The sequence below is a fragment of the Marmota marmota genome, unplaced genomic scaffold (assembly GCF_001458135.2).
Source record: "Marmota marmota marmota unplaced genomic scaffold, marMar, whole genome shotgun sequence".
Taxonomy (NCBI): Eukaryota; Metazoa; Chordata; class Mammalia; order Rodentia; family Sciuridae; genus Marmota; species Marmota marmota.
Genome location: NW_025999862.1, coordinates 4,866,053 through 4,877,803, shown reverse-complemented (window position 1 = coordinate 4,877,803; position 11,751 = coordinate 4,866,053). Strand labels below are relative to the sequence as shown.

The window sequence follows — 11,751 nt, the reverse complement described above, 5'->3', positions numbered from 1 at the left end:
GGTCTGGAACTTGTGATCCTTCTGCCTCAGCCTCCAGAGTCTGGGATTACAGGCATTTGCCACCACATCTGACTATTTTTTATTTTTGGTTTTTTTTTTTGAAGCATACTTTGAAAAGTATACTTACTTAATTTCTAGATTTAGATGGGCTGAAACTTAGATTCTGAACAGAATCTCTAAGGATGAGAAAACTGCTCCTATAAATGGTGCAGGTTGACCCCACAGACGTTTTTAAATACATTCATTGTGAGTGTTAAATGTTTTATTCTGTGAGAATGATTGCATCATAATCATTATGGGTCTTCATACATTTTAGATGCAGATTGTTTCAGCATCCTTAAATTACTTTTGATTTCTTTTGCAGATAATCTTCTGTTTAGTGATGAAATTATCACCAATGGTTTTCATTCCTGTGAAAGTGATGAGGATGATAGAGCTTCACACGCAAGCTCTAGTGATTGGACTCCAAGGCCACGGATAGGTATAGTAGAGCTGTGCAGCTTTGGAATATATTTTTCTTTCTGTATTTTCTTTTATACCAACTTTTAATTCTCTGCCTTTTAACTGGTGAGCTTTTTAGGTACGTGGTTATATGGCAAGTTTTTGTTTTGCTGTGCTAAGATCAAACCTGTGTATGGTTAGGCAAATGCTCTACCACAGACCTGTAAACCCCCAGTCCTCAGTTATTGTTTCTAAGCAGCTTAGGCCAATGAAAGTTAACTTATGCTATTTCTCTAACAGCTAGGTCCTTCTTAAACCTACGTTCACTTGTATCTTCTTTGTGGAATGCTCTTCCTTTAGTTAGTTTCTTTCTTCCTCACTTTACATCTCCTTTTTAAACTTTTTCATAATATCACTTAACAGGGTTTTTTGTTTGTGGTACTGGGGATTGAACCCAGGGCCTTGTGCATGCAAGGCAAGCACTCTACCAACTGAGCTATACTCCCAACCCACTTAACAGGTTTTAACAAGTTCTAAACCTGGTGTTTTCAGTGATGCTTCTTGTGCTTGAATACAAGCTCCACAGAGGCAGGAGATATATAAATATATAAATTATATAACAGTGGAATGCATTACAATTCTTATTACACATATACACATATAGAGCACGATTTTTCATATCTCTGGTTGTATACAAAGTATATTCACACCAATTCATGTCTTTATTCATGTACATTGGATAATAATGATCATCACATTTCACCATTATTTCTAACCCCATGCCCCCTCCCTTACCCTTCCCATCCCTCTGCCCTATCTAGAGTTTGTCTATTCCTCCCATGCTCCATCTCCCTATCCCACTATTATACCAAAGAAAACATTCAGAATTTGTTTTTTTGGGGATTAGCTAACTTCACTTGGCATTATCTTCTCTTTAACTCCATCCATTTACCTGCAAATGCCATGGTTTTATTCTCTTTTATTGCTGAGTAAAATTTCATTGTGTGTGTATATATATATGCGCCACTTTTTTTAATCCCTTCATCTATTGAAGGGCATCTAGGTTGGCTCCACATTTTAGCTATTGTGAAATGTGCTGCTATAAACATTGATGTGGTTTTGTCCCTATAGTATGCTCTTTTTAAGTTCTTTGGGTATAGACTGAGGAGAGGGGTCGGCTGGGTCAAATGGTGGTTCCACTCCCAGGCAGGGATTTTTGAGTTTCTTTAACTACTGTTGTGTCAATGTAGGTACAATGCTTTATTCCTAGTTTGTGCTTAGTAAGTATTTACAAAATTAGGGAATGGGAAAGTTGTCTTTCCTTCTCCCCCTGCCTCTTGTATTGGGGATTAAACCCAGAGTTCTGCACATGCTAGGTAAGTGTTCTACCACTGAGCTATGCCCCCAGCCCTGCAATATCAGATTTTTATACCAAAGATGTAACATAACCATCTTAAAAAGTGATTTTTAAAAAATTTTGGTACTCTAGCTTTTTCAGATGCCTTGACTATCTAAACATAGTGATGACTAGTTAGTTCCTTTTTAATGTTGATATTGTTTATTTTCTCAAGCTAGGAATCTGATCTGAGCAACTTCAGGGTGAAAAATAATTAATATTTAAAAAACATAAACATTGTATGAGTCATCTTGGGAGACTGGTAAAGATCAAATTGAAGGTTGATAATGGAAAAATTTTAAAAAATTTTAAAAAATTTATTTTTAAATAAATAAAAGTATTGTGTAGATGGACACAATACTTTTATTTATTTATTTTTATGTGGTCCTGAGGATTGAACCCAGTGCCTCATATGCTAGGCAGGTGTTCTAACACTGAGCTACAACTACAGCCTAGACTTTTTTTTTTCTATGTCCCTGATAAATAACATGGACTTTTAGGATTGGTAGAGTCTTTTCTATAATGATTTATAGAACAACTTTGTAAATGGTTTTATTATAAGTTATAGTGAATGATTTTAGATTTTAACCATAAAAACTTATAGTTAATTCATCTTAAAATTTTTTTGATGCTGGGGTTTGAACCTAGGGCCTGGTATATGCTAAACCATATGTTCTACCACTGGACCCTCTCTGTCCCTCAGTTTGACTCTTGAAATACATATTTATAGGTTAAGAGGGCACTAATTCTTGATCTTCTTAATCTCATTGGTATATAACATTAAGGGTATCTTGAGAAGAAAATAAGTTGCATTTTCTTTCTTTGCAAAATAACCTTAGAGATTACTAATGCATTATTTCAGAAAACTGAGATTTTTAAAAAGTTTCTTGGAAGTAGATTTGACCTGAATCTTTTTCTTCTTAACATAGGTCCATATACTTTTGTTCAGCAACATCTCATGATTGGCACAGATCCTCGAACAATTCTTAAAGATTTACTACCGGAAACAATTCCTCCACCTGAATTGGATGATATGACACTGTGGCAGATTGTTATTAATATCCTTTCAGAACCACCAAAAAGGAAAAAAAGAAAAGATATTAATACAATTGAAGATGCTGTGAAATTACTGCAAGAGTGCAAAAAAATAATAGTTCTAACTGGAGCTGGGGTATGTAAGATGTATAAAACACCTATAAAAGGAAGAGGTGGTTTTATCTTATTCTTTTTCTAATTAAGGAACTTTTTTTCTGGTTTAGAAGAATACATCCTTAATTAGAATGGATGTTTGGAAACTGCCAAAATCTGAGTGCAGTGCCGTTGCTAAATTGGTTCAGTTTTTGAGAAAAGAGACTCTGAAAAATCTCTCTAACAGCCTTTAAAAAATATTTGCTTCTATCTATGGCACAGTAGGTAATGGGAGTTAAGGCAAGATTTTTTTTTGGCCTATATTATACCACAGCTCTTCAGGGAGATGCAGGGAATTGTGATTCTGCTTTTGTTATGGTAAGTCAGGGTCTAGGTGGAGATGCTGTTTATTTGGTCAGTCTTCATGGAGAAATCAGAAATGTAATTGATATTCACAAATGAAAAACTTAGTGATGGGAAGGTAACAGATTCCTGTCTTTTATCATTTGAAAATGATAGGATTATGATGATTTTTTTTTTTTGGTGGGGGGCAGGTCATTTTTAATTTTATTTACATTTATATATATTTATTTATTTAGCAGTACTGGGGTTTGACCAGGGCTTCACACATAAGTCATGTGCTCTACTATTGTAGGATTGTGGTAATTTGACATTTTTCATTTGACTTTACCTAAGACTGTTATGTATTATGTGTTGAATAGAGTACATTGTGTGTTAGCAACCAGAGCAACTGTAGGAGTAAAATTCAGTCCTGTTTTCTTTTTCTTTCTTTCTTTTTTTTGTATTGGGGATTGAACCCAGGGCACTTAACCACTGGGCCACATCCCCAGCCCTTTTTTTTATATTTTAGAGACAGGATGTTGCTAGGTTGCTTAGGGCCTCACTAAGTTGCTGAGACGGTTTTGAACTCATGATCCTCCTGCCTCAGCCTCCCAAATTGCTGGGATTATAGGTGTGAGTTTTCTATCATTTTTAGTTGTGAACGATTGTTATTAAATAATATCAAGAATAGTTAACTTTTTTTTGGTATTAGGGATTGAACCCAGGGATGCTTTACCACTGAGCCACATCCCCAGCCATGCCCCCACCCCCACCCTTTTTTTTTTTTTTTTTTTTTAAATTTTGAGAAAGGGTTTTGCTAAGTTGTTTAGGGCCTTGCCAAGTTGTTGAGGTTAACTTTTTACTTGTGATCCTTCTGCCTCAGCCTCCTGGGCTGTTGGAATTACAGGCGAGTGCCACCGTGCCCCAGCTGGTTCTTGTTTAAGTTCTTGTTGCTGGGGATTGAGCCTTAAACATGGTAAGCATGTGCTCTGCCACTGAGCTACATTCAAGTCCCAGGTTAGATAGATTTTGTTCACAGATGTGATTTTTTTTTTTTTTAATATTTATCTTTCAGTTATCAGCGGACACAACATCTTTGTTTGTATGTGGTGCTGAGGATCGAACCCCGGGCCGCACGCATGCCAGGCGAGCGCGCTACCGCTTGAGCCATATCCCCAGCCCCACAGATGTGATTTTGATAAGTTTGTTTTACTCTGAGGTCAAGGTGAAGTCAACTCCAGTAAAATTATAAAATAAAATAAAATTTTAACATAGTGCTGCTGTGGCACATGCCTATAATTCCAATGACTTAAGAGGTTGAGGCAGGAGTATTACTAGTTCAAGGCTGGCCTAAAAAATTTAGCAAGACCTTTCTTAGAATAATTAATTTTAAAAAAAGGATTGGTGATGTAGCACAGTAGTAAAATTGCCAATAGGTTCAATCCTCAGTACCAAATGTGTGTGTGTGTGTGTGTGTAAAAGTTTTGAATCCTCTGTTTGAAATGTCAGGGTTTATTTGTAGAATAAGCATAGTGTCTAAATCCATTTTTTAAAAATTAGGAGCGGGCTGTGGTTGTGGCTCGGTGGTAGAGCACTTGCCTCCCAAGTGTGAGGCACTGGGTTCAATTCTCAGCACCACATATAAATAAATGAATAAAATAAAGGTCCATCAACAATTAAAAAATATTAAAAAAAAATTAGGAGCTGAAATATAATGCGATGTAGTTTTTTATTTATTTTTTGAGATGGGGTCTGACTGTGTTGCCCAGGCTGGTCTAAAACTCCTGAGCTTAAGCTATCCTCCGCCTACTGGGTATCTGGCACTATAAGGGTACAGTACCCACCATGCCCATCTTGCAACATAGTTTATTTTTTGTGGTATTGGGGATTGAACCCCAGGGATGTGATAACACCGAGTTATAACCCCAGTTCTTTATTTTTTTACTTTTAGACAATCTTCCTAAATTTCTGAGGCTGGTCTCAAATTTGAAATCCTTTTGCCTTAGCCTTACGAGTCTCTGGGATCGTGGCATCATGCCTGGTTGCAAAATAATTTTTAAAGAAAACAGGAATTTAGTATTCTTGAGGGTAGTAGGATATTGACCATATAAGAGCGATTTCTTGGGAAATAATTGTGGTAGAAATTCTTGCCTGCTTTCTAGTTAAATGATTGAATTGGTTTATTCCCTTTTCAATCAGATTGCAATTGCTTTAATTTGTTCATTAAATGCTTAAAGGTTTAAAATTATCCTGATTTAAAATTCCTTATTATCACCATTAAAAACAGAATATGTGGCAGTTTTAGTTAGACTCATTTATTTGGGTGTTATTACTTTTATTTGAAATCAGGGTAAGGTGGTATTTCTGTTCTCCCCAAAATATTTCAAACCAAAACTTTATTTTTCAGCTCTCCTCTAAAATTGTATGGTAAGAGAGCTACTAATTATAAAGGTAGAAGAGTTAATTGTACAAACTATGCCATGCATATTTCAGGTATCTGTTTCATGTGGAATACCTGACTTCAGGTCAAGAGATGGTATTTATGCTCGTCTTGCAGTAGACTTCCCTGATCTTCCAGATCCTCAAGCAATGTTTGATATTGAATATTTCAGAAAAGATCCAAGACCGTTCTTCAAGTTTGCAAAGGTACTACTAACTTTCTTATTGCTTATTTGGTGGCCTCTCATGAAAAAGTATTTTGTTAATGTATAGGGTTTTTACGCTTTCTGAATGCATTGTCTGTTAAGCGATGTTATTACTATGGTGATGTAAGATTAGTCAGGAGTTTTCTTTATTTTAGTATTGAGTTTACTTTCCAGAAAAGACTATCTTATTTTTTAACTTTAAATATGTACTTTATTCACGCTCTGGGCTTCTCTTTGGGAGTTCATAGACCATATAGAAGTGATGTAACTATTTTGACATTCAATATTTCTTATTGAGTCATGAAGATTATAACATCTACTTTTGTGTGTGTGTCACTGGGGATAGAACCCAGGGCTTTGTGCATAATCGGCAAGCTCTCTACCACTGAACTACATCCTTAGCCCTTTTAATTTTTTATTTTGAGTTGGGGTCTGAATTGCAGAGTCTAGCCTCCAACTTGCTATCCTTTTGCCTCAGCCTCCTGAATGGTGAGATTATAAGCATCTGCCAGTGTGCTCAGCTTACTCTGGTATGTTTTGTAGTAGCCTAAAAAATCATTTGTAATTAAGGGTGGAGAAGATTCTGAGATTGCATTTTTGTCAATAAATTGGTCTCTAGAATCACTCTGTTCAGTACAGAAGCCACTACTACTGCATGTAGCTGTTGAGTAGTTGAAGCATGAAGTACTGAAGACGTGCTGGATTTTAGAGACCTTGGTTCAGAAAAATAAAATTTTTGTTAATTTCATTTATTAAATACTAACAGATATTGATTATATGGAATCAATAATGGGTAAAGTAAAATATATTTAAAATTTTCACTTTAAAGTGATTACTAGAAAATTTATATATCTCTTGTGTAGCTCTGCTATAAAGTTGAATCATTATACCATGCCTAAGAGATTTTAGACATTAGAAAACATGGGTTTTTCCTCCTGTAGTTTGGTCTTATGGATAAAGATGATTAAAGTTGGATGTACATTCAAAAGGGCCTTTTTGAAAGAGACTATTTTTCAGTGAATCCAGAAATTAAATAAGTAAACCTGAATTTTTAAGGGTGTCTTCATATACTTTTAAACCATAATAAATATTTACATTACTAGAAGAAAAATCCTTCTAATTCAAAACAATGGGTATTAATTTAAATTGGTCCCTATCTTTAAAGAATAAAAGTTTGTTTTGTCCCAGTGTAGTACATCAAATGTATATTAGAATAAGATGGGAAATCATATTAAAAGTTCATATATATGATTTAAGCTGTATTTGAAAAATTTTCAGGCAGTCAAGAATATTTGAATCCTTCAAACTTAACTTGAAACTTACCAAAATTTCAAACTTTTTTAAAAAATATCTTTGTTTTATTTATTTATTTATTTTATGTGGTGCTGAGGATCGAACCCAGTGCCTCACGCATGCGAGGCAAGCGCTCAACCACTGAGCTACAACCCCAGCCCCCAAATTTCAAACTTTTTACTTCATGTATCAGCAATAATGGTGGTCATCTATATCTGACCTTTAGAGCAGACACTTGGTTGTTCATTACAAAATATTACAGATTAGTGAAGATGCACTGTTTTAATCTGTTAGTGCTAGTGGACTACAGCATGGTTTTGAAGACCAAGGAAAGATGACTTAATTATAGATCTCTTGATTTGGACCTAGGATATTGGCATTATAGCAGCTCTAATTAGTAGACCTTTATACTTCTAGAAGGCCAGCAGGTAACTAGAAATTACTTTGATCTTAGATCTCATTATAAAAATTTAATTTACTACTGAATTTTCTATAATGGTCCCAAGATTTTTGCTGTTAAATTGGGGAGTGGGTATTTCTATATTTCCAAAATTAACTCTTGTTGGCTTTTTAAACTATCCCATGAAGATAAATTTCCTACTTATACAGTGCAGTTAGATATCTAAAATTAAGAGTTCAGTTATTTTAAAGAGCAGATTTTTAAAAAAATCTTTGTTTTTAATGTGGTGGTGAGGATTGATCCCAGTGCCTCACACACGCAAGGTAAGCACTTTACCACTGAGCTATAGCCTCAGCTCTTAAAAAGCAGATTTTTATGTGCTTTTTTCCAATGTGGTAAACTGACACTTAGGAAAATGTGGGAACCAAATTGGGTGCTATAGCTCATGTTTCTAGAGGCTGAAGCAGGATTGCTTGAGCCCAGGAGTTCTAGATCAGCCTGGTCAACATAGTAAGAACTTATCTTAAGTTTAAACTAACTTTAACATATGAAAAGCTGTAGAAATAATTACCCTGATAAAGACAATCCTAAAACTTTTAAAATTTTAATAGAAATTAGAGAAAGCATAAAGGAAAATAGAAATAAAAGTTACAACAGAAAAGGCACACTAGTTAGTGCTTGCTTCTCTTGTAGCACATATACTAAAATTGGAATGTTACAGAGAAGATTATCATGGCCCCTGAGCAAAGAAGACATGCAAATTCATGAAGCCTTCCACACATATGTATATTTCTTGATTCTTCTCTAACATGCTAAAAAATAGTTAACAGGGAAATAACTTGAGATGATGGCTAGCTTTGTTTAATGCCTTAAGAAATTTTCATGAACAAAGTGTAATTGTTAGGAACACATGTATTTACTTCATGCAAGTGGAGTAAAAGTTCTATGAATGGGGGGAAAAAACCCACTAAATGTGTTAAAGTAGTTCTTAAGCACTATTGCCTTGCAGATTTTATATTACTTGGGAGGAGAAAAGGTCAACATTTTTCATTTGTCTTTAAAATTATTTCTAATACCATTTACATAAAAATTTGCTTGATTGCTTTTTTGTTTTCACTTATGTTAAGAGCTAATTAAACTAATCTTTAATTATTATTCATATATAATTCTTTGTACTTTAATTCTCACATTAGGAAGAAAGCATCTGCTTACTGCAGTAGTACTTAATAATATAGGTAGAAGAGACAATATGAGTTAATTTGGGTCTAAAAATAACTAGGAAAAGGATTAGGAGAAACAACAAGGAATGCAGGACAGTACCCAAATAATGGAGAATATGCAAATAAAGATTCCTAAACCTTCCAAGAACAAAGAACAACCTACACTTTTGTGTATGTGTATAGAATTCAGGGCCTTTCTTATGCTAGGCAAGTATTCTACCACTGAGCTGTAACTCAGCCTAACTTCAGCTTTTCTGCTGGTCACTATAACTAGATGGAAAGTTCATAAAATGGCTTGTGAGTTTTGCTAGTTATGAGTGAAAATGAATTTAGTATGAAGCCATGAAAAAAGGAAATACTGGTGAAATTTAGATATTTTGGAAGAAAGATAATTTCTACACCAAATTAAGCCATTGGTTGTATGTGATTATTGAGAAGAAATTTAGATTTCACTGATATTGGGAATGTAAAGGAGAGGTATATTGAAAAGGTTACTGGTCCATTAAGAGCGGGTTTTTTTTGTTTGTTTGTTTCTTTCTTTTTTGTTCTGGAAATTGAACCCAGGACCTCTTGTGCATGCCATGTGCTTGCTCTGCCAACTCAGCACTGTTAACATTGGACTGGATAATTCTTTGTTATGGGAGCTTTACTGGGTCTCAAAGTGTTTAGCAGCATTGCTGGCTTCCACCCACTAAATGCTGTAAACACCTCTGCTACCAGACTTGACATTTAAAAATGTATGGTAGAAAGGGTCAGTGTCCCCTGCAAAATTGCTGTCATTTAGCATAAGCATATTATAGTATGTTTCCATGTGGTACCATTTTGAATTCTTTTGTACAAGAATAGTTAAGGCTAGTTTCAAAGTGATAGTTATATTCTGAACCATGGTCTTATTCTTCTGCTTAATAAGAACTTACCATGCTGGGAATTTAACTGAGGGGCACTTTATAGCTGAGCTAGATCTCCAGTCTTTTTCTTTTTTTTTTACTTTTCCCTTTTGTTTTTATTTTGAGACAGTGCCTAAGTTCTGAGGCTGGCCTTGAACTTGTGCTCCTCCTTTCTCAACCTCCCAGGTTGCTGAGATTACAGTTATGCACCACCACACCTGACTAAGAACTTAAATTGATGAGTTGTGGTCATAGTTATAAATATTCAGTGATTGTTCTTTCCTTGAAGTGATTGAAGTTCAAGAAAAGCTAGAGGAAGAAATATGATCTAAATTTTTATGAACCTCATTCCAAAAATGTGTTATTTTATATTTGATAAACTACTGCTTTAAATAGTGTATGCAAACTTATCAGATCAGGTAGTTATAAAGATAATGGAGTTTTAATATTTTTTTTCTTGGTGGCCCTAGGGATCAAAGCTCTTATGCTTGCTGGACAAACGCTTAACCACTGAAGTATACCCCAGCCCCAAATTGAGTTTTAAAACAAGCTCATTACCTAAAAAGTCAAAGAACGCAAGCAAAAGAAAAATGTAGTCGCTGTAGTTTCATTTATCTGAAGATAATGTTAATACCCATGTACATGTTACATGTATATATAAGTGTCATTGTAGTACTTAGAGTTGTATATTATATTACACCTTTATAATAAAAGCAGTTCTCTGAACTGCTCTGGATTTCCTACAAACTCTTCTGTCAGACACTGGAATACTTTTATTTTTTCCTTTTTGGTATTAGGGATTAAACCCAGTACCAAACTTTACCACTCAGCTACATCCCCAGTCCTTTTTATTTTTTTGAGACAGTCTTACTAAGTGGCCCAGTCTTGCCTCGATCTTCCCAGTCTTCCTGCCTGAGCCAATTGAGTAACTGGAATTATAGGTGTGTACTACCATGCCCAGCATAAATACTTTTTAATGTTATATAATGATGATCAATAGGTATACTATAATTCTGAAAGTGCATATTTAGGACATGCAAATAGTGTTGCTACAGTTATCCTTTTTGGTATATTGCCATTGTTCTTAAAATAAATTCCTGAGAGAGAAATTGCAAGTTCATTTTTTTCCTTAGCTTTAGATACATTTCTACCAGAAAAGGTTGAAATAAAATACACTTTCATCACACATAGGTGAGAAGGTTGACTTAGCATGTCCCTATTACATCCCCTGACCCCCTCAAATAAAACCCCACAATATATTAGTATTAACTTTTTTTTTTCTTTTGGTCATTCTAGGGATGGAATCTAGCGCCTTGTCTGTGGTAGGCAAGTGCTGTACCACTGAGCAACACTGCCAGTCTAACGTGTTATTATTTATTTTTTCAGTTCTGGGAGATTGAACTCTGCAGTGCTGTACCACAGAGCTATATCCCAGTCGTTTTTATTTTTATTTTGAGATAGGCTCTTGCTAAGTTGACCATGGCTGGCCTCAAACTTGTGATTGGCCTCCCCGAGTAGCTGGAATTAGAGGAGTGTGCCACCATGCTAAGCTTCTTGCTTAGTATTCTTGGAAATAAATGGTACTTAACAGATACATCTCATGGGGGAGGTGGGTGGGGGCTGTATAGTAGTTTGTCTTGAAGTTGTACATAATGTAATTAATCTCCTAACAGTGGGTATTAGAGATTTTTTTTTTTAATCTAGGGTTGTTTAGCAGGTTTGAAATTATAAATGTATGATAGGTAACAAATTAGCATGCTAATGTTCTTGTCTTTTGTTTTATCTTTTTTTTTTTTTAAATATTTTTTTAGTGGTCAATGTACCTTTATTTATTTATTTATTTATTTACTCACTTATTTATATGAGAATCGAACCAAGTGCCTCACACGTGCTACGCAAGCACTCTACCACTAAGCTACAACCCCAGCCCCTGTTGTTTTATCTTTATTATTTACTTATTGGCCCTAGATTTTTACCTAGAGCTTCATGCATTCTTCCT

At 34.9% G+C, this 11,751-nt stretch overlaps 1 protein-coding gene and 2 non-coding genes across 3 annotated transcripts in view; 2 read left to right on the top strand and 1 right to left on the bottom strand.

Annotated features, from left to right (window-relative positions):
• Window positions 1–294: 294 nt before the first annotated feature.
• Sirt1 (sirtuin 1) overlaps window positions 295–11,751 on the top strand; it is a gene marked incomplete at its 5' end in the record, with an annotated part of 25,456 nt that continues 13,999 nt past the window's right edge. Inside the window, 3 exons of the mRNA XM_048808894.1 lie at window positions 295–481; window positions 2,767–3,008; window positions 5,801–6,016. Coding sequence (XP_048664851.1) covers window positions 295–481; window positions 2,767–3,008; window positions 5,801–6,016 — 645 coding nt within the window. The remainder of the gene's footprint in view (window positions 482–2,766; window positions 3,009–5,800; window positions 6,017–11,751) is intronic.
• Window positions 875–948, bottom strand: Trnaa-ugc. The gene has a single exon. It is a non-coding gene; the product is annotated as a tRNA-Ala (tRNA).
• Window positions 8,320–8,429, top strand: LOC125618717. Its single transcript, XR_007350129.1, has one exon. It is a non-coding gene; the product is annotated as a U6 spliceosomal RNA (small nuclear RNA).